A 26,914-nucleotide genomic window follows, 5' to 3' on the forward strand; every position below is an offset into this window, starting at 1 on the left:
TAGAGATCAGCATTTTATTTTACTCAACTTATCTTTCATAAGTGAAACTGCACAGTTTCCACTTCTGAACAAGCTTAATTAAAACTCACTGTAAAGCTTTTTGGTTTTCAGTATGAAAGCTGTTTAATAATTGTTAAATGAAGCATTATCATTGAAATAGCAGCAGGAGTATTTATTCATCCTGCTGAGACACAGAAGGCTGCAACTAGCCTTGCAAATCAAAATTTTGTGCCTGATCCCAGCCTCTGGAAACACTTAGTGTATTCCCAGTTAGCAGCATAGATACAGAACAGAGCTTGACAAACTATCTGCAGTCAACAGCTTGAGCCAACTGGCTTCTACATTCGTTTATTAGCTAAAGAGTGTAAACTCAGGGGTCACTGTGGCCTAGTGGTTAAGGCTGCCAAAACAATATTAGGTAGTCACCTGCACATCTGCAGAGGGTTTGAGATGGCTGCGTAAATGCTTTCAGCATATATGTCAGTCAGCTGATACGTAAAAAGCACCTCTACGAGGAAGTAAGTTGGAACAGGCCAGCTAAAAAAAATCAGTGGAGCTATGGTAATTTACACCAGATAAACACGGTCATTGGCTCTGCCCTGTGTTCCTCGCTGAGACGTAAAGTGCACACACATGGTAACTGTCCTTGCCTCAGCCCAATGAGCCAAGGCACAGGGCCTTTCTGCCGCATCTAAGTTGAGGAAAAAACCAACTGTCCTAAGTGGCAGCAGCCTACAGAAGTGCAGCAGAAGATGCTGTTTCACAAACACAAGTTGCACCTGAACAGTCCCATTTGCAGGTCAGCTCGCAATCTGCCTCAGAGAAAAGAGCTGCAGAAAGAGCTTCCCATTGGGAGCCTGAGCGTGGGGGTATAAAAAATAGGCTGGCGACACCCTCTTCCACCCGCTTGTCAGAGGTGGTTTTCCCGTGCAGCGTGAATGCCTGACAGAAACACTCTCTGGAGGAACAGAGAGAAACCGCCTCACAGCACAGTTTCCCTGACAACTCCAATCAGACTGTGAGGCCGCTCGTGCTCTGCTCTCTGGATCCTCCTCTCTGCCGACTGGCCTTCACCTGCTGTGAAAGTGCTCAGGTCGCCACAGCTCTCCAGGTGCAGCAGCCCAGGGCGCTGCCGGAAAGGGAGCTCGTGGGCCCTCAGTGACATGGCTTGCGGGGCAGGCGACATCACCTTTGAAAAGAAAAAGCATAAATCAGGGTTGTTTTCAGGCTGTTGTTCCACTGAGATGGTTTCTTACCCAACTAGGAAGAAGTTGTAGTGTTGCCTGTTTTCAAAAAATATACATATAAATAAATATATCTGAAAGTAAAACTGGCATTTGTACAAGAGAGACAGGAAAAGTGACACTGAGAAAAGGCATGTGTTGTCATTCCTCAACTGTTCTTTCTCCCCCCCCCCCCTTTTTTTTTTTTGGTGAAAGCTGCACAAGAATTGGTTCACCCCAAACTATGGCACATCAGGTAGAGCTTAACAGGAATCAAAGTGTTACTTCCTGCTGAAGCAACTGGGCTGTAACAAGCTCTAGGCCAGCGTGAAAAATAAAATTCTCCTAAGTAAAATACTTTTCAGCTCTTTTGTGTCAAATCTGTTGAGGCTTCTGTTGCCTGTAGGCTGCAGTGGGAAAATTGCACTGTATTTCCACAGCCTAAATTAAAATTTTGATGTGTTTTGCATGACAATTCAAACCAAAACCAGTTATCACAGCAAATCACTCATGCTGTGCTTGAATCAACTCTTTTTCCCAACTGCTGTATAAGCTGCTGAGACATTTGTTTGATGACGTCTGCAGTGTCTGAAATGGCTGAATATTCATTCCACTGATGTAAGCATATCTTTTCTACTTTTTTTTCATTTAGTACTAGGCCTTATATTTATTCAGGTCTTATTATTGCCACAAATCACAAAAAGTTGCTGCCAGTGGGTTTACATCAAAATTTTCTTGTCAACCTGCATTCGTGCCAGTTTCTTCTCTTTCATCTCGCCTGCCACCTTCAGGATAAAACATTGCTATGCCATTTACTATTCGTGATTCTACTACAAAAGACCACCTCCTTCAGCTTTAAAAAATACAGTGTTCAGTCTTCTGACCTGCCTTGCTCTGTCAACCACAAGGCCAGAGACATCACACGTGCACAGCCTCATCACTTCTCATATGTTCCCAATATGAAGCTAAAATACCACAGAGTTTAAATTGGGTTCAAAAATTTTGGCACACAAAGCAGAGCTGCAAGTGTAAAGCTAGACTCCCAAACCAAGGCCAGCTTGTAAGTAACAATACCTGCTCAAGGAAGGTGGCACTGGTGATAGCTTCAGCCATGTGCTCCTCATCTGATTTTAAAACAGACTTGATGTTTTCCACCAGTTCGTGTATGTCAGGTGCCATGCTGCAGGAGGACTGCTCCAGGAACCGTGACACAAGCATCTTTGTGTCTATGTAAGACTTGTAGTCTATCAAAGATCGGGGTCTTGATCTCAAAGCTCTTGTTCTCAAGCTCTTCCGCAACGTGACAGCGTCAACTTGTGGTTTTACTTCAGTCTGAGTCGCAGCCTCACAGCTGAGCACTGGGCCTGAAGACAAAGATCAACAGAGCAAACAATTTACTTGCTTCACAGTACTTTTCAACAAGTATCTTGTGAGATTTCAATACTGATTCAGTGGTGATGCAGTGCACAGTTTAACCAAGTAAAACTGAACAGTATTGCACAGCCAGAATGGCATGCAAGGTTCACCCTGCATTGAACCTGTGTTACAGAAAATGCTTGTAAAATAAAGTACACAGCTATGGCTGAGTGCATATCACACATCAAAGGGCCTGGAGGAACGTTTCTGTGAATGTTATTTGCCATTTTCTATACATCAGTTACCTTCTCTTCTGCTTCTGCTCTGACTGGTGAGAGCTGCAATGAGCATTCAGTATTAATGTTAACTCACAAAGCAGGCTGAACACAGTTTGTGGAGTTTTATGATCCTTCCTGAGCTCTCAGTTATCACCAGCCAAAAGGTCTGTTTACCAAATATCTGAAAATAATTGCTTCTCAAGCTGGAAGCTAGTAATACCAGAAGCTGGAAATTTACTACAAAAAGCCATTCAAAATGACATTGCAAGGACCACACAAAGGTCAGCAGGACATCAGTTCCACTGCCTTTAGCCCAAATAAAAATCCACAGCCTTTGGTCTAAGTAACAATCACTAATTTTTGTCCCTCCTGAAAAGAGGACACCCATGGGTTGTTGAAGCAGCTCTTTAATGATGGCGTTACGCCAAGTACAACAATACCAGGAGGAGATCCAAGGCTTTCCAGCAAGACGAGCACAAACTAACGTGGAGCAGCTTCCGCTGCTACAGCAGCTGACTTCCCTTTTGGCAGCAGTTATTTTGCTGTCAGGCCCCAGTGCTGAGCAGGCCTAACCTGAAGGGCCCAGACACTCCTGGCTGATGGATTCCCTCCACCCCAGAAACGCTCTGCTCTGCTTTCCCAGCTCTGAATGGGCTCTGTGTCATTCAGCTATTGCTGCAGCAGCAGATTCTCTGGGGTGCTGCAGTGGAAGTTGATAGGAGGGAAAGAGAAAACAGATGATGCAGTGGAGACACAAACACATTCCACAAAACTGTGTTCAAAACAAACGGTTAAGGCTAACAGGCCCCCTCCCCACCTCTGTTCTGTGAGGGACAATGTGTATCAGCAGCTATTACAGGGTTCCAACAGACTGTAATAAAACCCACAAGACTATTGACTAGTGAATTTTTGAGACTGTCGACAGAATGAAGGGCTGTGCAGCCACTCGTAGTTTTCCCACAGCGACTGCATTGGATCACTGACACCACAGTATCTGCAACAGACTGCATCAGCTCTCTGCTGTGGGTTTATTTATTTATTGTGCTACGAGGAAGGAGAAAAGAGGGAGGGAGGAGAGTACATTTAGAAGCTAATACCGAATACCCAAGCTAATTTTGCTGTTAATTGCACCATGACATTGCCTCTGCAAGCTTTTAGATGCTACTGTGCAAGTGCACTGAGCAATCCTGGGTGTTATCTCCTCCTCCTCCACCATTCTCCCTCCTCCCTGAAGTAGCAATGCCTGCTGCTGCAGACCCTGTTCTTTAAGGTGAAAGCCTACAGAGACAGCAAGACTAGGGCGTTACACAGAGGGGATGTGACACAGCACAGACCTTGCTGTAACCTAGGCACTCTGCTGGGAGGCAGTAGCTGACATCTGCAGGCAGCGGGTTCAGGGTGCTGACCCTCTCTGAGCAGCAGAATCACAGCATGGTTTGGGTTGGAGGCACCTTGCAGATCATCTTGTTCCAACCCCCTGCCCTGGGCCCAAATGTTCCCTTGAGGGTTCATTGCCTAAGCACAGACAGAGAAAATTAAGTCACCTTGGGGCAACGGGCAGTGCAGCACAGGGTCACTCTTGGAGCGCCTCTGCAAGGGGTTGAAGGCTCTCTTGTACGCTCCTTCTTCAGGCGCGGGGCTCGCAGCTGAAGGTAAAAGGCTCACTCTGCTGGAAGACTTAGGAATTTCATCACCTGCAGAATCGGGAATAGCAAAGGAAAAGTTGTTAGAATGAAGCAGATCTGCAGGCATTACTATTTCAGGTTATTTCCATTTTTTTATTTGTTTGAGTAATGACTGGACACAAAATTTGACGAGGTGCTTGTATGTGTGCGTATGCCCACACTCACCAGAAATACTCATCTAAAGCCTGCTTAAATTTTTACAGAAACCTGTTCACCCTTACACAACTGGAGCAGCACCAAATACAGCTTTGCCTAACAGAAACCTCACCTTGAACTACCTGTTCAGAGAATAAGGTGGCTTCTCAGAGAGAAAACTAAACCTCTCAGAGCTTGAAATACTCCTGCATACAAGCAGCTATACCAAGATACAGCAGCATTTGGCCACAGAAGTCATTCACTGTTTACAATTATGTAGCTCATAAATCAGTCACCAGTCCCTATATAGGAATTAAAGACCTTGTTTCATAAGGTTCTTTGTTAAAATAAAGCCTCCCCTGAATTCGTGTTATCTGTATCAACTTTTCAGTCAATCAATACTCCTCCCTTTCCTGAAGGTGGGATGATGTGGTGTCACTCCTGCAAAGTGCATAGGACTGGATGAAGACACACGTTTTGCAACTAACCTGGTTCTGTGCCTCCATCTGATGGCACATGGCATCTTACAAGGAAACAATTTTCTTGCTCACACAAAGGCAAAACCAAAATGAATGCAGATAGTGTCTTATTCAGAACATGGAAAATGTTCATGCAATTACCCTACCAGAAAACTGCCAGTGGCTGAAGCCGTCAAGAAAATTAAGCCTTGGATGATGTGTACTTGTTAAAGATAACACCTTATCACCCACACGAATACAGCCTAGAATCTCCTGAAGAGAAGAAACCGTGGCACAGCCTATATAAAGCAGACACCAGCCTGAAACGTCAGGAAATAGCAACAGAGAATGGCAGACCAAGGACCAGGCAGGACTAAATCCGTCACCAATAAAAACACTAACCCTAGCAGGGCTGTGCTACCAGTCAGTCCTTCAGGTACAGTGGTGCTGGTATTCTGGTGAAGGATTTAAAAAAAAAAATAATCAGAAGAATAACCTGATTTCATGATTTTACGATAATTCTTAATAATGTTACAGGTGTTAAAGTGCCTCAGAGGTTCAGGTGTGAGTGGCGTAAAGCTGGTGCATACTGGAAATGCACCAACCCAGTACGTGATGACACAGGGCAGCTGCCAAGCATCCCCAGGCACCAGGAGGTTGTCTTCGTACTGCATTTGGCAGGGAAAGTACCATTTTGCTGGAGAAGAAGGCTTCTGAAGCCAGTAAAACCATTTCAGCTGGGACAAAGGATGTCCCAGGTCCTCCTGCAGCCAGCAGCTGGGATTCAGGTGGGCAGCAGGCAGCCTTTGCTTCCACTGGGAGCTACGCCTTGTCCTCCAGTCCTGATGAAGCCAAGGGAATCACAGCGCTGAACTCAAACGCCCTGGCACAACAGACCCCCAGCAGGAACCACAAGCTCAGCACTTATTTATAGGCTGTTACGTGGCATCAGCTGAGACAGCTGGTGGAGTCACCATGCCCCACGTGTAACCCCCCTGCTCTGGTGCCTCACCCCAGCGGGCAGCCGAGCCCCACACAGCCTCTCGGTCACAGCCCCACAGCAGGACAGGGGCTGGGAATCAGAGTGGCAAAAGTGAGAGAACTCGTGGGTTGAGATGAAGACAGCTTAATTAAAAAAAAAAAAAAAAGAAAGCAGGAGAAGTGATGCGCCATTCAAGATACTATGAAGAAAATGAACTTCACTCCAGCCAGACCAAATACACCTCCACAAATATAAATAAGCGGAGAGATAGTGCTCAGTCTATTTTCTTCAATTCGTTGTCCCTGGAAAGCCTTGGCATCTGTATGAAGCAGTGTTAATTTTCTTTCTTCTTGCATATGAACGTAATAGCCAAGCTGAGAGGTAAAAGTCACTTTGCAGGCTAATTAATAAAAGCAGGACGGATAAACACACTAAAAAGATGGGGAGGAGAGAACAATTTACCACATGTGCTCCAGTCTGCTTGCTTGAAAGGAAGTTTTTAAATACAAACAATGCCTCAAACAATGCCTTATCATGCGTTCTGGGTTTTTGGGTGTTTTTGTTTGTTTGTTTGTTTTGGAAACTTTCCCGACTCTGCTGCCTCTCTATAGTTTTCTTTTCCTGTTTTCTGTTCTCAGAACTTCAAGCAGCCACCATGCAGTCTCACATCTGACACCAGTTTGCATTCAAAGTGCTTGGAGAATGCAACAGCAGCTTCATTTACAAGGAGGCCTTAAGAACGAAGCTGTGTGCTGCCACTCCTCTGAATTTCTTTCTGGCCATTACAACTGATGAGATACCAGAAGCATGCAGGTCTTGGTTTTCGGCAGTTTCAGGCAGACTGCTAGAGTGTAAGCCAAGTTTGAAAGAATTGTTATTTGATTAAAGTACAGTTCTGTGGGGAAAAAACAAACCAACCAACAAACTATTTTTTCTCCTGTCATCACTTAGTAGGGATAATTTCAACTGTTTAACTTCACAAACCAAGGTTTTTCCACAGCTTTTTTATAAAGTCAGCGGGAGTCAGAGTCATAAGAAATTTGCAACATTGGTTGTTTTTGTTTTTTTGTGTGTGTGTTTTTGTAGGTGTCTTTACTCTCCATATTCTTGTGTTGTAATCACTGTGTAGATAAGCACACGACCATCTGTTGAACAACAGATGATTTGTGTAGCAATAGCAAGCTAAAATGAAAAGCAGAACGGATTTTCACCACAGCTGTACTAGAAAAGCTGCCTGCTGCTTACCTGGAAGAGCCAAAAATATTTTAACTGCAATTGTACAGCACAGAAATTGGAAAAGCTAGGCTGACGACAGACTGGAACAATTTCCATAGTTTTCTGAAATAATGCTGAAAAAAGTCTGATGTAACCTCTACTTGTAGTGTAGCCACGTCCCGTGCCAGTATGCAGAAACTCATTAGCAATTCTTCCAGTGCAAGCTCAATAATGGAGAAGTCCCACATTTAGCTCAACACGTTATTTTGTTCATTTTACTCTTTTCATCAGCAACAAATTGTCAAACAGGCACCATTGTCTGTACAAAGCACATGGAGACACTGGAGCTGGAGATCATTTCTTACAATGTATGGATGCAGAGTCAGCAACTTAACTTGCAGATTGCTGAGAAGGGAATATATCTTTCTTTCTAGATCTTCACAGTGAACAACTTTTTTTTTTTTTTTTTTTTTTTTTTTTTTTTGTATTTTAAGGCTTAATCTCTGTTCCTGCTGCCCAAGACAATTGTAATTCTGCATCTTTGGCTTGAAATATGGTGGGTGGCTTTCGAAGAAATACTAATGCTGCTGCGATATTAAGCCATTTGGATTGGGAAGAACTGCTGTACAGCAAATTCTAAAATGTTCTTTTTACCTTGAGAGGCCTGCCTGCCACTTGTTTCCACTGAATCAGCAACAACTTCTACCACACCTATTTGCAGTGCAGCTTCCTGGAATAAAACAGAGAAGTTGAAAATCAGAAACCATCATCATTTTTTTTTCCAATGCTTTCCAAGAGCTGCAACATCCATCTTAGAAAGTGAGCAGTTGACTACATGGCGACTATGCTACAGGGCTTTAATTCCACTGCAAAACCAAGAGTGGTATATTTCTAAAATTAATTTTCAACATCCTCTTCAGACTATTTCATCCTCCTTTTTTGGGAGGGAAGCATTTGTCTTCTGAAAACAGCAGTGACAAGGGATCAGTGCACATGGTAAAAGTCCCATTGTTGTCCAACATGGGAAGACTACAGGCAGAGAAGAGAAGCAAAGCATGGAGGCAGTACAACAGCCCTCTAGGACAACCAGTGTGCTCCTCCACTGTGTACTCTGCTCCTTCTCCCATACTCAAGTAGTTTTCCCCCATGACACCCAACTGGGAAAAAGTTTTCACGCTCTAAAGGTGAGTTGCAGATCTTACCCCTACAGCAGCCAGACATACTTCACTCTGAGACTGCTACGGATCATACCTGCTCGGAGCTGATCTGGCTCACCACAGCTTCGTATGGAGGAGGTGGATCCAGGGGGCAGAACACTTCCACTCCTTTAATCCTCGCTCCGTAAATGTGCGGCAGCGGAATCACATCAGAGCCGAGCATCCTGCAACACACAGCACCATGCAGCGCCTCAGCACGGTGTCCCACTGGCAGGAGGACACCATCAGACACAGCTCTGCTGGCCTCCCCGCATCAGCTCCCATTTGGGGATCTCAGCCATGGCTCACAAACTTGACACGAGCTGTCAGGTCTCCCCAGAGCACAGGGGACATTGCTCCTGAGGAGGTGCACCCAGGAACCCGCTGCAGCTGCACAGAGGCTCAGGTTTACCTTGAAGAGACTCAAAGATGGTTAGGCATTCAAAACACGATAACCCAGCTCTGATTTTTATGAACTATTGAATTCCTAATTATAACTGAAATTCAAGATACTCCTGATCTCATGTTTCATGTTTAGTTAGATACGGCTGCACAGAAAGAGACTAGAGGCTGTGATGATGCTCGGCTACGGACGTTACAGCCAGTCCGTGTCAGACGCACACTTATCTCACAGATAACCTGGCTTCTCAATTTACTATAAAGAAGCCTCAAATACAGCTGAAATGCTGAAGATGTTTTCCTGCATTATCTTCCTGTCAGGCAGCAGAAAGGGAAGAAATCAGAGCAGTGTCTGAAGAAACTCTTTTAGGAAAATGTTGCTTTTGGCAACGAGTTTTTACCTTACCTCATTTAACACTGGGGCAGGGTGGTGATGAGCTGCCCAGGGAAGCTCCCCTATGCAACCTTCCTCTCTTTGACTCAGGTCAGCTAAGTTTTTCTCTGCTTTTCCCTACATTTTAAGCTATTGATTTGGCAGTGAGCAGGTACCTCACACAACCTCAAGTCCGCAAGTTTTGCTCTCCAGATCCATTTCAGGCTTCTAGCTACAAGAGCTGGATGGGGGCTGTCTACAGAGATATGCTGCACAGGAGCAAGACCTTCCCTGCAGAGCTTAGGATTTCTCTGGACACTTTCTAGAGGTACTGAAGATGGCTGTGAAAAGGATCTCTTTTTTCCATGCCATGACCTAGAAGTGCAGAGGGAATGGAACTGTCTACAAAAGGTTGCTAAGACAGGAGAGGATTAAATTTTCCAAAAAAAAAAAAAAAAAAGAAAAAAAAAAAAGGATTTTGGCAATTGATCATTACTTTTTTAATTTAAAAAACTGAGAAAATATTTCAGCCTATTTCATCTGTCCCTATAAACTCCAAAATAATTTCAAAGTACAATGGAAATTGATGTTCAACTAACATTAATTCTTCACATTTTTTTAAAGCATTCCACATGTGCACTGAGCTTACAGCCACTGCATACCCAGAATCACACACCTCTTGAACCTTAGTTTGACTTCATTTTTAAACATGCTTGATCTGGTCTACGCAGCTCAGTCACACTGAAAATTAATGCTGCATACAAGAACTATATCACCTTACATCTTATTAGAGACTATGCAACTAGAAAAGTGTTCCCTTAAGTGCTAAGGCATAAAGCTTATAAAACTTTAGTGAAAGAATGTGCAACTTTGTCAATCTGTTCTTTATCTCTTAATGCCCACTCTCTCTTTTTATATAAGGGGAGAAATGCATGCATTAGTCCTGCAAATTGCAGTGGACAACAGCAGGCAGTGTTCCTCTAACCTCTTCTCTAGGCAGGTGCTCTCTCTCCAAAGTTGAGCCCTGCCACGATCTATCTTTTCCAGCCACCGTAATGGAGACCCAGGATATCAGAAGGCTGTTACTGCATGGGTAGCAAGCAATTACAGATTACATACTCCATGTGGTTTTACAGAGATCGTAAGGGTCTAGGCGCAAACGAGCAGCAAACAGTGAGCAGCTTTCTTAAATGACAACACGGGGAGGTAGGGAACAGTAACAAAGGCTTTCTCTGGGCAGCCACAGTGAGCTCAGGGCAGGCGGGTGCCAGCCAGGACACTGACAGGGATGGGCTCATCCTCACCCTCTCCCACCCTCAGGGCTGCAGGCTTACAACGTGGCTCATTGGTAGGGGTGTCACCATGAGGCTGCCACCCTACACGAGGCTGCAGAAGCCTCGGACGCAGCCCAGCAGCCCCGGCTGTGCTGAAAATAGACAAAGAGAAACACTGCTGCTGGGAAGGAGATAGCCATCTAGGCTGACATGCCAGACAAAGAGCGACAGCCCCGCTGCAAAGCAGGGGAACTGTGACAAGCACATTTCAATAAATACCTCATCTGCCAAAGAGATCACTGCGTGCCGCCCTCTGTTTTCACACCGCTCTGTTTTCCTAATGAGCGTGTGAGATGCTGGAACCGAGACTTGCATAGCAATGTTTTTTAGTAAAGGCTGGAGTTTTAGATGGCTTTCTCATTCCGAATCTATTCCTGTACCATTTTACTTTTGCAGCCCCACAACAGGAACTGTAATTACCTCAGCAAGGACCACGGGGTCACACACAGTGTTCCTGATGAAACATGGAAATAAACAACACAGTCCCGCACGCAGCAAAAAGCAGGAGTTTTAAACAAGAGTTCCACCACTCAGACTGCTTGGGCATCGTGGCATTTTTACCTACAAGCACTGACTGTTCACAGCAGAGTAATGCAGCCCCACTAGCATCATAAACTAATAAACAAAGCTAACCTGCTACTTACTGTGAAGGGTATGTAACTATTTGGAAAACCATGGGTAACAAACCCAGATAAAAATAATCCCCCCCACACCAGATTTACATTTTAATGTTTCATACGACTAATTATATCAAAGAAGGCAGCCTTCTGCAACAGAAAGTTTTTCTGCACCCTTTCTGTCACTCACAAGAAGATTAATACAGCTATTATTTCATTATCCTCCAAATCCTTCTTCCCTTATCTTTGTAGTACTGAATCTCCCTGCTCAAAAAAAAAAAAAAGGGAAAAAAAAAGAGAGCAATTACAACGACTTGTGACTATCCCATCTGTACTCTGGTATGTTAACTCAACCCTCCCTCCTTGCTCCCACTCCAACTCCATCACATAGCCACAGATGAAGAAAAGCCCAGCAACAGCAACAGGGACAGATCCTGCCCGACTGCTCACACTGTGCAGGGTCTTCCCAGGTATGGAGATAAGAGCAGTGATTACATGGCTTAAAGGCATGATAAAAATACACCCTTTGATCTGCCCCGTCTGCCAAAGAGGAAGGACTTGAATTTTTCTGGCAATGGGGGTCTCTGGGTCAGGAGTCTCCCTCGTAGAAGCTGTGCTTGGCTTTTAATCTCTGGCATGCTCCTGACATCATCATAAAAGTTTTCAGTCATGTCAAATTGCAGCATTTCTCTTACTCAGAAACAGTTCCTACAGAATCTGAAGTGAAAACTACAAAATTATACCCCTCCATCCCACTGTATTTACACTGCCTCCTAACTCATAATTTTTTTAACTTAAAAAAAAAAAAAGCCACCAAACACAAAAACAAAGAAAATGGTCTTCAGTAAATGAAGATTACATAGGTTTCGAAAGACACTACCAGAAAAGAAGAGAGTCTGGGGCTTTACCTGCGACTCATCCGTGGAGTATACGAATAAAATGTGGCAAAATACGAAGGAGGTGGCACAGGCGGGACGAAATCTTCAGGATCTGAAATGTGACCTTGTTCTTCAATTTCTTCTGCAGAAATCTGAGATTCATCCTAATCAAATGCAACTTCCGTTAACAAAGCTTCCAACTGCAATCTACCGTTACTGAACCATGTAATCTAATAATACTATTAGTACCACTGTTTATATTAGGCAGTGCCTTGCACTCACGTACTATGCAGGATCTTCTTGTTGCAAATATCTGTAAGTAACGCAGAGCAGCTGCTACCAAGCAAACTGTGGTGGTGAGAGCATTCAGGGCACAAAGAGCAAAGAGAACTTTCTGAAGAACATGAAGATTATGGAAATTAAAAGATTAAATCAACGTATTTGTAAATGTCAAAAAAATAAACCAAAAAACAAATACAGAAAACACAAAGATGACAATGACAGTTACTTCTTAAAAATGTATGTGATGCAGTCTTTGGGACAGGTAATCTCCAAGACTGAAAGAATTTGCAAAAGCTTGTTTTGCCCTATTGTGTGTCTTTGACAGAGAGACACAGGAGGGTTTAATACTGCTCAGATGTGATTTATAGGCCATCTATTCTTCCAAGAATTTTAACCTTCCTCTTAGCTTTTCTGTGAAAAACCTGAATCTGAGATAGTGAAAGCACTTTTTTATTTGGAGATGATGCTGTCTTGAAGTTCTATTTTAGATTCTTTGGGAGCTAAGAAGGGCTGGGTATACCAAGAGAGATGACAAACAGAGGCCTCTAATTATAAGCTTAAATTTACATCATCCTTATCCATGCAGTCCTGTCTGAACTGAACTGTAGCTGTGGTTGTATAAACCACAGGAAGGATGAAAAACACATGCCAGATCAGCAATGCACTGGTCAAGACTCAAAGATGAGCAAATCTTCTGTGTAGAAGACCAGAAGGTAACAGAGTTTTTCATAGTAAAAACATCATTCAATATTGTGTTTTTACCCAAGTATGGACATTATCAAAGCATTCATTTTAAGCAGCAAGTGCAGGGTACCTTAAGAAGGAGGTGAACAGCACTGCATGACTTCACTGGGTAGAGCTTCAGCGCATTCTCTTTTTCTGTGCATTTAGTGGGATGAAATTCTTCACAACAGAAACAAATCTTGTTTTCACCCATATCCACCTTTAAAAACAAAAAACACACTTTTAAGTTTATTACCTGTTTTACACATTTTCAGCTGCATAATACAGAGCCTGTGTCAAACTGTATCTCAGACAATGCAGACTGGATACAGGCGATAAAGTGAATAAAGTGAAATTTGTACAGCTCAGTATGTCAACAATTCACCCATCGTAGAGCTGTATTACACCTACCTCTTATTTGAAAGAGCATTACTAATAAGCTCAAGACATTTAAATACAACTTAAATCTAATCAAAGCTGCAGTGATTACTGAACAATTTTAGTATCCAAGCTCCTACAATACCTAGCAGCCTGGAAGCTCTTGACCAATACATAAGCCACATCCTTTGATTCATGGGTATATATATTCTGCATCTCTGTGGGACAGAACAGTATCAACAACTGTAATTTCAACCCAGCCAAACCAGTAATAGTTATATCTGTACAGCACTGCTGTTTGTAACTTTCAGAGTAATGTTGTTATCTTGGTTTTCAAGTAGAAATTCAACATCTGTGTGCCTTCAGATAATTGTTTTATTAGCTGTCAAATTCTCTAGAGTCATTGCGTCAAAGGTTTCCCACTTATGCAAGTCACTTCACGGAGTGATTCATGATTTTCAGAACATCTTTTCACTGTACCCTATGCTTCCAGCCACAGAATGCTCTGAAATTCCTGAGATGTTTAACCCCCTTGTCTTGAAGAACACTAACAGCTCTCCATGCTGCTTCAGTACGTTGATATTAAGTGCTTGTAATCTTGGTCTCTCACTGCACTGGGCTGACTGGCATGTTAAGGAACCAACAACAGTTTTTTGTGAAGCAGCAACTGAATGAAAATAAATAGTCAAAAATCTTCCCATTAACCTTTAAGAGTTCCTCAAGCCTTTACACATGATCAGCTTTATTACTAAGTGATCCTATATCTTTCAACTTAAATTATTCCACTGTTTCTCGTTCAAAAATTCTTCTGCTTCTTATGACACCCCTTTGACAAAAATCCTTTGCAATCTATTCTTTCCTGTGCAGATAGCTTTTTCCTGCAGTAGAAGTGTTCTGAGGATGTGTTCAGAATGGTTTATCTACCTTATTAACAAAGTAACAAACAAACATATATTGTTCTGAACAGGTATAGCAAAAACTGTACGAACTCTCACCCACAAATTATACTGACTGGGCTTTTTCAGTTAGCCCATCAGTACCCAGTCATGCTTTCACCAATGGTTTATCTTTGTCAGATGACTATAAAAATCCTTTCTGCTAATTCTTAAGTGACCATTATATTAAAATCAGTGCTGGCAAGAGGAATTTTCTAAAGATGCGTTTGGGATTACCTTGCACAGAATCAGCTGTGTCTTCAGATGCTGAACAGAGCCCAGCTATCAATGAAGTCAAACAAAACCATTTCTGGGCCAATTATGCTTTCTTAAAATCCTGAAAACATTCCCTTTTGGGGTCTTTACCTTAGGGATATAATCAGCTTATGAAGACTCCAACTCTACCCCCCCGCCAAAAAAAAAAAAAAAATGTTTATAAACACGGATTAAAAAAATACTGTTGTGGATTTTATTGAGTGTGTTCACAATTTGAAATGAATCTAGGCTTGAAAGAGCAAGCAGTCTTTTTTTTTTTTTTTTAATCCCAGCACACTCTAGCTGTATTTTAACCACCCGACATGCATTACTTGCACCTCAACATCAGCACATTTTGTGAGCCCAACTTGACAGCTGATGCAGCATGCTACGAAGAAATATGTGTAAATCACTATGTCTGCTCACCAGATCACACCTAGGAACACTGGACACAAACTGAGCACCTTGACATCCTAGTATAAATCCAGCCAGGTTCAGCAGCACACAGATGACGGACAGCAGAACAAATAGGTTAACCTGAAACAGAAAAGCAAAGTTAACAGCTGATGGAACAGGATCACAAAACCGATACAAGAAACCTACGGCAATGCAAATCACATTCCCAATCTCAAGACTCTCCCTTTCCAAGCAATTTCCAAAACTCCCTAGGACTTCACTGAAGTGCCCCTGGGCATCTAATCTTGAACCAGATCAATCTTAAAGCAGATTATTACTTTGAGCACATTTACTGTCTCTCTCTCTGTCAGCTTAACCTGCACTAACTGTGCAGTAATAAAATACATGCAACTACTGAAAAGCACAGGTAGCTAAAGATTTTCTGGAGCCCTCAAACAAGTCCTATTTCTGATCCAATCGATTGTAAAAAGGCTGACTGACCTTCCTAGGAAGTGCTTTTCTACCCAGACAGTTTTCCAAAAGGTCCTCAAAATTGTCCAACTGCCACGTAATCAGCACGCCAGTGAACTAGGGCAAAGCATGTAGGAAAGTGCAAAGCATCTTAAAAAGTTTGCAAAACTTCTGAAATCCATGATATAGTAGAATCGTATTGTGTCATAGAATTGTATCATAGAAAGGCTTGGGTTGGAAGGGACCTCAGAGATCATCCAGTTCCAACCCCTGCCATGGGCAGGGATGCCACCCACTAGACCAGGCTGCTCAAAGTCCCATCCAACCCAGTCCCCCTCCACGGATGGGGCAACCACAGCTTCTCTGGGCAACCTGTGCCAGGGCCTTGCCATCCTCTGAGTGACAGATTTTCTCCTAGCATCTAATCTAAATTTTCCCCTTTTAGTTTTAAACCATTCCCCCCTTGTCCTCTCATTACCTGTCCGGACAAAAAGTTGCTCTCCATCTTTTTCATACGTTCCCTCTAAGTACTGAAAATCTGCAATAAAGTCACCCTAGACAGAGTCTTCTCTTTTCCAGGCTGAGCATCCCCAGCTCTCTGAGCTGTTCTTCACAGGGGAGGTGCTTCAGCCCTCTGATCACTTTCATGGCCCCTCCTCTGGACCCAGTCTAACAGCCCCACATCCCTCTTGTGCTGGGGGCCCAGCCCCAGATGCAGCACTCCAGGTGGGGCCTCACAAGGGCAGAGCAGAGGGGCACAATCACCTCCCTCCACCTGCTGCCCACCCCTCTGCTGATGTACCCCAGGACGCAGTTGACCTCTGGGCTGCAGGCACACACTGCTGGCTCATGTTGAGCTTTTCATCCAGCAGAACCCCCAGGTCCTTCTCTGCAGGGCTGCTCTCAGAATGGCTAAGAGCTGAAGAGCTTTAATGTTCATGCTCATTCCTGAAATAACAACATGTCATCTCTGTAGGTTTTGCAGAATTGTAGCACTACCACATAAGGTAAGTTTTAACCTCAAAAAAACAACAAATAAAGCAGCTTTTAGTACTTCTCTGAAGTGAATTGGGACTATTGTGTTCTAGACATACTGAGAACAATCAATATTAAGGGGAACAGCAATTTTTTAAGGGGAACATCTACTTTATAAATACCGTAAAACCACAGATAAGAGGTTTTTAATGATAGGAAGCACTTTGAGTGTCATTTGTCTTAATGTACAGACATTTAAACCACAGATTTTAATCTCTATTTTTAAATTAACTCTTTTCTCAGCACTCAAGTGAATCAATACCTTTTCTTACACTTTTGTCTAGATGGTCCCAGTTAGTCTGTCAGAGTAGTTTTAAGGGTATCTCATGCAAAGAATGCTTTTCATCTACGTTCCACACCAAGCACTATAAATCAGAAATTAGTTGGTTTCAAAACTAAAAACACCATCTGTTTTTTGTTATATGTATAGCCTACTTCTGACAGCAAAATTTAATATACAGAACTTCCCATTAAAGATGCAGAAGACAAAAGTAATTCTTCCACATACAACCTAAAACATCGTCAGGATCTGAACCATAGTTGGTAATACATTTACACAGATGGCTGCACAGGACCACGTCCAGCTGGGTCTGGAGAGGCTCCATGTCCCTCTTGTACTGGGGAGCCCAGAACTGGACTCAGCACTCCAGATGGGTCTCACCAGAGGGCAAAGATCACTTCACTCGGACCTGCTGGTAAGTCTGCCAGGACCCCTGGAGACTTTCTGCAGAAGGGCTTTCCAGCAGTTCATTCCCTAGCCTGTACTGGCGCCTGGGGTCTCTGCAGGGCCAGGACTCCACACGTCCCCTTGATAAAGTTCATGACATTCCTCTCCACCCGTTTCCCCACCTCTCCAGGTCACCGTTTGGGACGCACCAACACTTGGTGTATCAGCCATTCCTCCCCGTTTTGTATCATCTGTGAACTTGCTGAGAGTGCACTCTGTCCCGTTGTCTAGATCATTAATTAAGATATTAAATAGCATTGTCCTCAGTATCCACCCCTCGTGTGCCATGCCGCTGACTGGCCCCTGGCCAGCCTTTGTGCCACTGATCACCACCCTTTGGATCCATTCACTCGTCTAGGTTTCAACCCACCTCGCCGTCCGCTCATTTAACCTGTACCTCGTCAGCTTGCTCTTTAAGATATATTCTCCTCCAGATGCAAATTTAAACACCTTCTCCATCACTACTTACCTACACATAAAAGCAGGCGTTCCACTTTATCGCAGTAAGAGAAGAACCCCTCCACATGTGAACAAGGAGAAAAAAAATACTGTTTCCCTTAGAATGAGCGGCCAAAGGCAGGCAGGCTATTTTAAAAGTCAAAATAGAGGTAACTAGTCTTAACTGCAGTGATAAAAATAGACACAACTCAAATTATGAGCTTAGTTTGGCCCACTGCCCTTCATCTTTCGAGCATTAGATAGACATGGACTGTGAACAGCTGCAGAAAGTCTTGATGAACATTTGTATGAATTAAACTATAGGAAAGCAAAGTGTATTCTAATGTCAGAGACAGACTTTGCTAATCTCTTGCACGCGTGATCTTCTCCACCTAAAAAAATCATCATGCCCTTTGAGGACCCGGTCTAAATGGTGTCAGCCAACCAACCTAACTCTGCTGAAGTCAGTGGAGTTTTCTCATAGCGTCACTGGGAGCTCCAGCAGCTGCAGGGCAAACTTACACGGTAAGGCCCTGACCTTGTAACTCATTCCGTACAGGCAGACTGCGTGCTGTCCTGCTGCTGCCACTGCTGAGGCCAGTACGTAACGCCAGGAGGAACTGCTTTAACCTGCACTCACATGGCTCACACATAAGCAGGCACTTAAAAAGTGAGCGAAAGAAAAACATTTGCTCTGCACCCATTACCTCTCATACTTGTTTACGTCCTACGTATAATCCTTATAAGCATCCTTCTAGGAAAAGATAAGCCAGCGTATTGATTTTCCATACACACAGCAGCAATAGCAATAACTAAGCATTAATTATGTGACCTTACTAATTTTCTATCAGTTTATTTATTGTACCATGTGGAGACCTGCAATATACCTGTGAATAGAAAAACAACACAGAAGTAGAAGACAAAATACCTCATTTAACAAAAAAAATGCCTTGTACTTTTAATGCAGCATTAAAACTTCCCATATGACTTAGTAAAAGGCCTTGTCAGCATCAAAATAAATGATAACAAAATGAGAAGAAACCTAACTTATGCCACACATAAGGCTTTTTATAGAGTCTCACAACTAGCAGCGTATTTCTTTTTATTGGTGTAGACTAACTTTAAAACCTTTATATGAATGCCGTTTCTTCAATTAATGGTGAAGACCCACATGTGGGTCAAGACATTAACACTGAGCTATTTTACTTCTCAAACGCAGAGAACCAGGCACCACTACAGTAATTCTCGCTGAAACCAAATGACTTTGCCTATTACAAAGCTCACGGCTAGAGACAGACTGTTGTATTGTTAGGGTCACAACCTGCAGCTCCTGTTCACAGTCCTTTCTATTGTTGCTAGCCAAGCTTAAATTTAAGAATGACAGCTCACAAGGAAGTAAATAATACATATTTTGGCATAGACATTAAATCTTAGTTAAATCTATGCAATTCAGTCAGTGTGCAGGTATCAAAAGGACAGTAGTTAGTCTTAAAAATCTTGGTTTTCAAAATTGGTTGGGAAACATTCTTATTCTAATGAAAAATTTCAATTAAATAAAAGGTTTACTAGAAATTTATTCTTCACAATATTTCAAGGTTTTAAATATATACTTGAGTTCCATAAGCTTTTATGTTTTGCGGTAAAGACCCATCCATTTTTGCCTCAAAAACATAAATATTAATACTTCTGAATGAAGGAATGTTTCAAACAAATTCCAAACCCCCGTGATTACCACAGTTAGGGCAGTAAAAGAATACGGAATCACACAGAGCACACAACCTTTACTTTCCAAGTCAAAACCCCACTGTCTTTCATGCAAAAGCTGACCACGTCTGTAATGGTGACAAAAAGAAGAGCTTGCCTGCTGTCTGACCAAGGAACCATAAAGCACCTGAAGCCACTGAAAGCCAGATATGCTCGCCCCACCTGCCACCAGGTTAACGTCTGGATGGCAGAGGCAGGGCTCCATAGCACAGCCAGCCACCACCAGAGCTCTCTGCCCCACAAGCAGCCTGCTTCTGACTGCTCCATGCCATGCTCCCTGCGGTGCCCCTGTCTCCCATGGGCGACCACAGCCAAACTGCTCCAGCAGCAGAAATTCAGTATGGAGCAGCTGACAGAGATGTGCTTAATTCAAAGTCGGCATTACAGTTACTTGGATACAGTGTCAAATCCAGGTGAGTTGGTGTACAGGGTTTACATGGCAAGGTTTTGGTGGCAGGGAGTTGTAGGGGTGGCCTCTGTGAGAAGAATCCAGCAGCTGCCCCATGTCAGCCAGTCAGCCAGCATCAGCCAGCTCCAAAGGGATCTGCCACTGTCCAGAGCGAGCCAGTAGCTGATGTTGTTTGTGCCTCCGTGAGAGCAGATTGAAGAAAGGGAAAAAACTGCTGGACAACAGCAGCTGGGAGTGAGGGGTGAGCACCATCCTTGCAGTCCCCAAGGTGAGTGCAGCAGGAGGGCAGGAGGTGCTCCAGGCACAGCAGCAGTTCCCCTGCGGGCTGTGCAGGGAGAGGCCCCTGGTGGAGCAGGCTGTCCCCCTGCAGCCCATGGGTCCCCCATGGAGCAGATCTCCACGCTGCAGCCCCCCCATGGGTGGAGGAGCCCCCGGTGGAGCAGGTGGATGTGGCCTGGAGGAGGCTGCGGCCCATGGAGAGCCCCCACAGGAGCAGGCCCCAGGCCGGAGCTGCAGCCCGTGGAGAGGAGCCCCCGCAGGAGCAGGGGGCCTGGAGGGAGCTGCCCCCACCCGTGGGGGTCCCGTGCTGGAGCAGTTTGCTCCTGGGGGATGGATGGATGGACCCCGTGGGACGGAGCCGTGTAGGAGCAGGGCTTGAGGAGCTGCTGCCTGTGGGACCAAGGCTAACACAGCAAGTACGGCCCGTCAGATGTGAGCTGCTCTTAATGCGTATGCAAACAAACAAGCAATGAGGAATCAGTATGCTTTTTGAAAAAAGCTAGGTTCCTTCAGTTTAAAGTAAGATTTACAGGCGTAAAAGGAACGATTTTCAGAGTGGACGGGAAGAAACCAGCTTCTCTGCAGGCAGTTCTCTGCCTGCAGCCCTGAACCATTGACAGCCAATATCCAAACAACTTCAGGAAGACAAAAAAAAACACCTTTCCCCATCAACACATTCAGACAGGCACACACAGGAGGAAGCTTCTCCTTAGGAGGAAAAATGAGCTCCAGAGCACAAGTGCAATAAGCTGACTTCAGAAGTGGCTTGACAACTGATAGCCAGGAGAGAAAAGCCTCAGACAGCCACAAGCAAGGTAAGATTTCAGAGCCAGGGCTTCTCATCTGCTCTGCCACTGAAAGCCATGCTGGCCCTGCAGGAACGTCCTTCGAAGGAGCCGATTACCACGCAATTTTGCCTCACAGCACCCTGACTCTGCAACCTGTTACTCACTCATCACCTTCCGTTGCTGGGCTACAGCCACCCCTCTCTGGACTGACTGGAGGCCCACCATCGCCTGCAGCTGGCAGCCTTCCCTTCCCTTTTCCAAGCACAGCAGTGACCGATACACAGCCACCCCCTCTGCCACCTCCTCTCCCAGCACCCCCGCCAAGCCTTTGCAGGGAGACAGAAGGGAGATCTTTGCAAGCAAAGGCACTGCCTTTTCATCGGAGGAACCAGACAGCAAAGGAGATGCAGGCAAATGGATGCACTCCCACAGGTTTTCAGGCTCTGAAATCCCTTATCAGAATAGCAAACGGGCTCCTTCTAGAAAGGTTTGGTGTGCTTTAAAGGGGGTGAAGAAAAGTGTGAATCCCATTATGAAATCCCTTAAAAACTGCAAACTGACAATAAAAGTAAGGTAACATGAGAAGTCTCAAGAAACACTGTGTTCCTACTGCAAGCTCATCTTGAAGGAGCGACACCTCCTTAAAGACATTCTGCGGCACCCACCCGGTATTCAGCTTCAGTGCCAGCTCCGGAAACGAGGGAGGGATAAATGATGGAGAGAGCTCAACTGCAGCCTCATCTGAGGCCCCCAGTGCATACAAAGACAAATTAAAATCTATATGTAATTACTCAACTTGGGCTAGAAACAAAATGATTTGGGGGGATTGGATGCATATGAAGGATTCTAGAGGGTACTTGGAATGCGTAGTTACATGCAATTACTAAAGCTAGCTGAGCAACTGACAACAGTTCTGCATAAGAAGAAAGAGGCCTGTCCTTACGAATATAAGAGCATTTTGTAGATTAAGACATAACCAGAGATGAAAAAAGGATAATGACCATTGCTAGTCCCACAAACTTTATGCTGTAACTGTTGAGCACAGTCCAAAGTCTCTCCATGAACACATCTAAACACTAACATAAATTGCAGCACTGCAAAACATGGTAATTCATACCACATGCCCAGAATAATCCTCACTCCTCAGATTTCAGGCATGGGTCTAGCACAGGTACCCAACATGCCCAATATCCAGGGTTTGCTGCTATCTTATAAAACCACCTTCGTGTGAAATCAATCCTTTCTGCATTGCTTACTTGCCGCATAAAGGAATTTCTACACCTGGCACCTGCCTGAGTTAAGGCCTGTCAGGAGGACAGACGTGTGATCACTGCTGCCTTCGCGCCAGGGACACGGCTCTGCGCTATTTCTGAACAGGCAAAGAGATCAGGGACCCAGTCCAAGCCTGGTGAGAGGAACCCATGACAAGTGTATTTGCAAGGAGTAAGTGCAAGAGGCTTGCATAAGGAGCAAAAAGGAGAGGGCAGTCACAGCTGGAAACAAAATCTGTTTTAGCTCTGAATGCATTTTCTGGTCTTATTTATGAACTTCCTAACTCTAAGCCATTCTGTACATTGACTGTCATTACTTAGGTCTTTGGGAAACCTGCCCTTACAACTTACACAGCAACTCAAAACTCCCAAGAGAAAATGTTCATGTTACTAGAGGATGGGTATATTAGAAATCTAGCCCAAAATGAGTTTACTCATAGAAACTAACATTCTTTACTTGATAGGCTAGTTCATTCAATGCAAGACTCCCTTTGAAAGTTAGTTTCTTCTTGTCAATTTTTATTTTTACTGAAGCCCCATGAACTGCTTAGTGCTGGTTTCCTTTTTTGCATTTTATTATTTCAGCTTTCAAATCTTCTACAAAATATACATAAAATTAAGGAGAAAAAATAGGTTCACAGTGTCATATAGTCATAGAACAACTGCAACTGAAGGACCTCAGGAAGTCTCCAGCACATCCTCCTGCTCAGCACAGGGTCAGCTATGAAATCGGAGCAGGTTGCCCAAGGCTTTATTCAGTCTCATCTCAGAAACTCCCCATCCACTGCACAACATCCCTGGGCAACCTGTTCTTGCCTGCTCAACCCTCCTAAAATCACTGGAAAACAAACGAAAGGATGAGAGTTTGCTGCCTTTGTATTTCAGTAAGACAATAAGGGCCTACAAAATTTATACTCAGAAGGCCTGAAAGAATCTGGGAGTCAACAACAGACAAAAGTAAACTACAGCAACAAGAAACAGCAGAGAACACATGTAATATAGAAAGAGGGGACACCCTGCAAGCCTCAGGCATTTTGAGAAGGATGGTGCTTACATTTATTTTCATAAAAGGATGCTCCTTCCAGACTGGGCACCCCAGAGACCAGGCTCCTCCTTGTATCCACAGGACCAATATAAAGATTTGTTTTGCTCCAGTTGTGCTAAATAATGCATCACTAAGACACCATAGTACTTCCACAGTTCAGTTCTCTGATCCTTGGTACCTCCTGCCGATGACAATGTGGATACCTCACACATCCCAAAGAAGTGTTGCATAAGAACAAAACACTTGTTTTGTCCTGGAAACGTTCTTGAGAAGTGACCATATGGTTAAAAAAAAAAAAAAAAAAAGAAGAAAAACACCTTCAAATCCCGTCTTTGAGATGTTGAGAGCTACAGAGCTTTAGATTTCACTTACAAACAGAAACAGCTTGCACACCCTGCACATTGATTTACTTCTCTCAGAACACTGTCATGTCATCTGTATTTGAAACAGTAACGCTGGATACTGCAAGGCACCAGTGCTTAGGTTAGAGCTCAGACCTGCGATCAGACACTAGCAAAGGACAAATGAGCAAAGCTTTCAAACCAATTGCCTTATTTCAGCTCAAGCAGCACTGCCTCAGGGAGCTGAATTATTTATACTAAACTAGTATTTTCTTATACCTACACAAACACAAAAAGTGCTCTGTAAACAACACGAGCACATCCTCCAGACATGGTCTGCTCCTGCCCTTAGCAGAGACTCCTAGAGGTAACTTAGCCTTTTGCAGGCTTTGACTTCTCCCTCAATGATTATGGCTCTACAATCTGAAAAAGAGACTCAACAGTATAGTCTATTTTTATTAATTATTTTATTATTGATTGTATTTTTTTAAATTAATGACTATTAAATCCCAAGTATCTTCTGATAACACCTTTACAAGTTTTAATCCGTACTTACCAGAAGTATCATTGGCCTCTTCCATGTTGTTAAGCCTATGATTCCAGACAAGATTACCTGTAAGATTAAAAAAGCAGTATTACCAAGAAGTCAACAACTGATCAGAAAATGCCATTCATGTATTCATCACTGCTCTGACAAAAGGTTCTTTGGAGTGCCAGAACAATGCTGGGATGATGTGAAGATGCACTTGAAAGCAGAGACTCAGAGCCTGTGCTGATGAGGTTCTTCACTCCTAAGGGCATCCTCTGAAATAACACAATCAGAACTGACACTTTCACCTACCGTTTTCTTGTGTTTTCCACCCAGAAAACATCCATGGTGGCAAAAAGTTACAGCAGCAACTCCCACCTCATCAACTGCCAAAATACGGCTTTCAGCTGAGGACGTGTTTTCCTGAAATGTGGCTAAACATATCTAAAATCTGTCTATGCTGTCCCCGTCTTCCATCAGCTCATCAGGTGTCCACCACTGCCCCTTCCTGCTGCTTCCCTTGTGCTGCTCTGCTCCACTTCTGACCTTTCCAGCCAACCTTTGGCTACCTCGTTAACTTGCTGTGACCGATCTGATCTAGCACAGCACTCGTGTATGACTTAGCCCAAACACCTCCTGTTATCACCTGGTGCTGCAGAACCACATGCACAGCCCCGCGGTTTCATAACTGGGAACTTTTTGGACCCTCAGAGCGCAACACGGTTTTAAAGCTGGGCGCATCAGCACTGATGTGACGTGGGGCTTTGGCTTCAGGGCAGCAAGGCTGGCTTCGGTACGGCTGTAAAAGCTTCACGGTGCCGGAAAAGAAAGCCTTCCTCAGAGTTTTCCTGAACTGCGTGTAACAGGTCCATTGCAGCCGGGACGTGGCACCTGACCTGGCAGCAGCAGGCACATCCCCGGCCCCAGCGCCCAGCTGCCTCCCACCTCTGCAGCTCGCTGCCGGGCTCGGATTTTCCATGCACCTGCCTGGCAGTGTCTCAGCGCCCTGAGGAAGCCCAGCTTGCTTGCTGCTGTTTGATTACAGCCATCGGTCATTCCCAGCCCACACGTGCGCTTTTAAGAAGCTCTGCGAGCGCAAGCACGGGTTAAACAGCTTACAAAGCCGTAAATAAGTTTGGGAACCAGGCAAGCGGCACCAAGCCGGCAGCGGGTCCCCGTCCCCGTCCCGGCACTTACCGAGGAGCCGGCCCAGAAGGGGCAGGCGTTCTTCACCTGCGGGGCGCCGCTGAGCGACAGCGCCCCGAAGCTCAGCGCCACCATGCAGCAGCCCAGGACGAGCTGCAGCAGCCCCAGCGACAGCAGCGGCCGGGCGGGCAGCAGCACCGAGCCTGGGGCCGGCACCGGGGCTGCCGCCGGAGCCGGAGCCGGGACCGGGACCTGCAGCGGCGCCGGGGGGCGGCGGGCGGCGGGGCCGGGCCGGCAGCAGCGGGAGCGGAGCGGCGGCAGCGCGGAGGGGGGGGCGGCGGCGGAGGGCAGCGGAGCCGCGGCCGCCGCGGGAGGGGCTGCCGAGAGCCCCGGCAGCGGGCAGCAGGAGCCCGGCAGCACCACCGGCAGCGACATCGGGCACGGCCGCCGCCGCCTGGGCCGGGCCGGGCCGGGCCGGCGCCCGCCCCCCTGTGCCAGCCCACCCCCAGCCGGCCGCCGACTTCCTGTGGCTCTGCCCGGCCCGCCCCGGGCCGCGGGCTGTGGGGGCGGCCGCCGGCACCGGGCCCCCCTCACGGGGTGGGGGCTCGGCCCGGGGACCCCGCGGTGGGAGTGGGCCGGGAGGGGAAGCTGCGGGGGGGGGGGGGTGGTTCCCCGGCCGGGGTGGGTGGATGTGGACCTGTTGGGCTTGTCTGGGCATGAAATCCGGAATAAAACCGCGCAGAGAGTGTCAGATGTGGAAAGCAGAGGTTTTGGTACTGCGGGAAGATAAGCGGGGTTAAAGGAAGCAGAGAAACATTGGGGTTGGGAAAGCCCTCCAAGATCAGCTGGTCCAACCATCCCCCCACCACCAATGTCACCCACCAAACCCTGTCCCCAAGCACCACGTCCAACCTCTCCTTGAACACCCCCAGGGACGGTGACTCCACCACCTCCCTGTGCAACCCATCCCAATACCCGACTACTCTTTCTGAGCAGAAATGTCTCCTCATTGCCAACCTGAACCTCCCCTGGCACAACCTGAGTCCGTTCCCTCTGGTCCTATCACCCACAAGAAGAAGCCGACCCCCAGCTCCCCACACCTTCCTGCACATCACAGATGGTGCTTTTGGAATTCAATACTTCTTACATTTCTGTTCATTTTCTATGTAAATATTCAGGACTGGGAGCACTGCATACCAAAAAGAGCCACCTGCCACCCTGGACCACCCTTTCCCAATTAAGACCTCACAAATCACCTTATACGCCAGGCTTTATGGACCAGGGTTTGAAGCAGTAGGTTTTAATGCCCAAGACTGTGTAAGTCGGCTGTCTGAGTGCTACTGCCATCGCATATAACTATCTGCCCTTCCACTCTGTCATTAGTCAGTAAACGTGTAATTTCAGCCATCCAAGTGAGACTAAAGGCTATCATAGAGATGCTTACTGCTAACTTACCTTACTGTTTATAAGATTTTGCCTTTTATGTGGTTAAATGAAAACAGGATTACACATACTGTAAGTATGTCAAAGGCTTGCTAATACTGAGCCCCTGGTAAATGCTACATCCATGCAC

At 45.2% G+C, this 26,914-nt stretch overlaps 1 protein-coding gene across 2 annotated transcripts; it reads right to left on the reverse strand.

The window, feature by feature from the left end:
* On the reverse strand, window positions 1–25,859 carry ENTREP1 (endosomal transmembrane epsin interactor 1). Of its 2 annotated transcripts, XM_068666966.1 has the most exons (11): window positions 25,393–25,858; window positions 24,223–24,279; window positions 15,129–15,239; window positions 13,226–13,354; window positions 12,416–12,523; window positions 12,160–12,293; window positions 8,584–8,713; window positions 7,987–8,062; window positions 4,402–4,551; window positions 2,298–2,587; window positions 1–1,189 (listed from the first exon to the last, which is right to left on the reverse strand). In XM_068666966.1, exons 1-11 carry the CDS (start codon window positions 25,774–25,776, stop codon window positions 983–985), a joined length of 1,776 nt encoding a protein of 591 aa, XP_068523067.1. In that variant the 5' UTR covers window positions 25,777–25,858; the 3' UTR covers window positions 1–982. The 2 variants fall into 2 exon arrangements, with proteins under 2 accessions (XP_068523067.1, XP_068523068.1); XM_068666967.1 differs by lacking the exon at window positions 12,416–12,523 and having other exon boundaries at window positions 25,393–25,859.
* Window positions 25,860–26,914: the final 1,055 nt, after the last annotated feature.

This window comes from Anas acuta, chromosome Z, assembly GCF_963932015.1.
Source record: "Anas acuta chromosome Z, bAnaAcu1.1, whole genome shotgun sequence".
Taxonomy (NCBI): domain Eukaryota; kingdom Metazoa; phylum Chordata; class Aves; order Anseriformes; family Anatidae; genus Anas; species Anas acuta.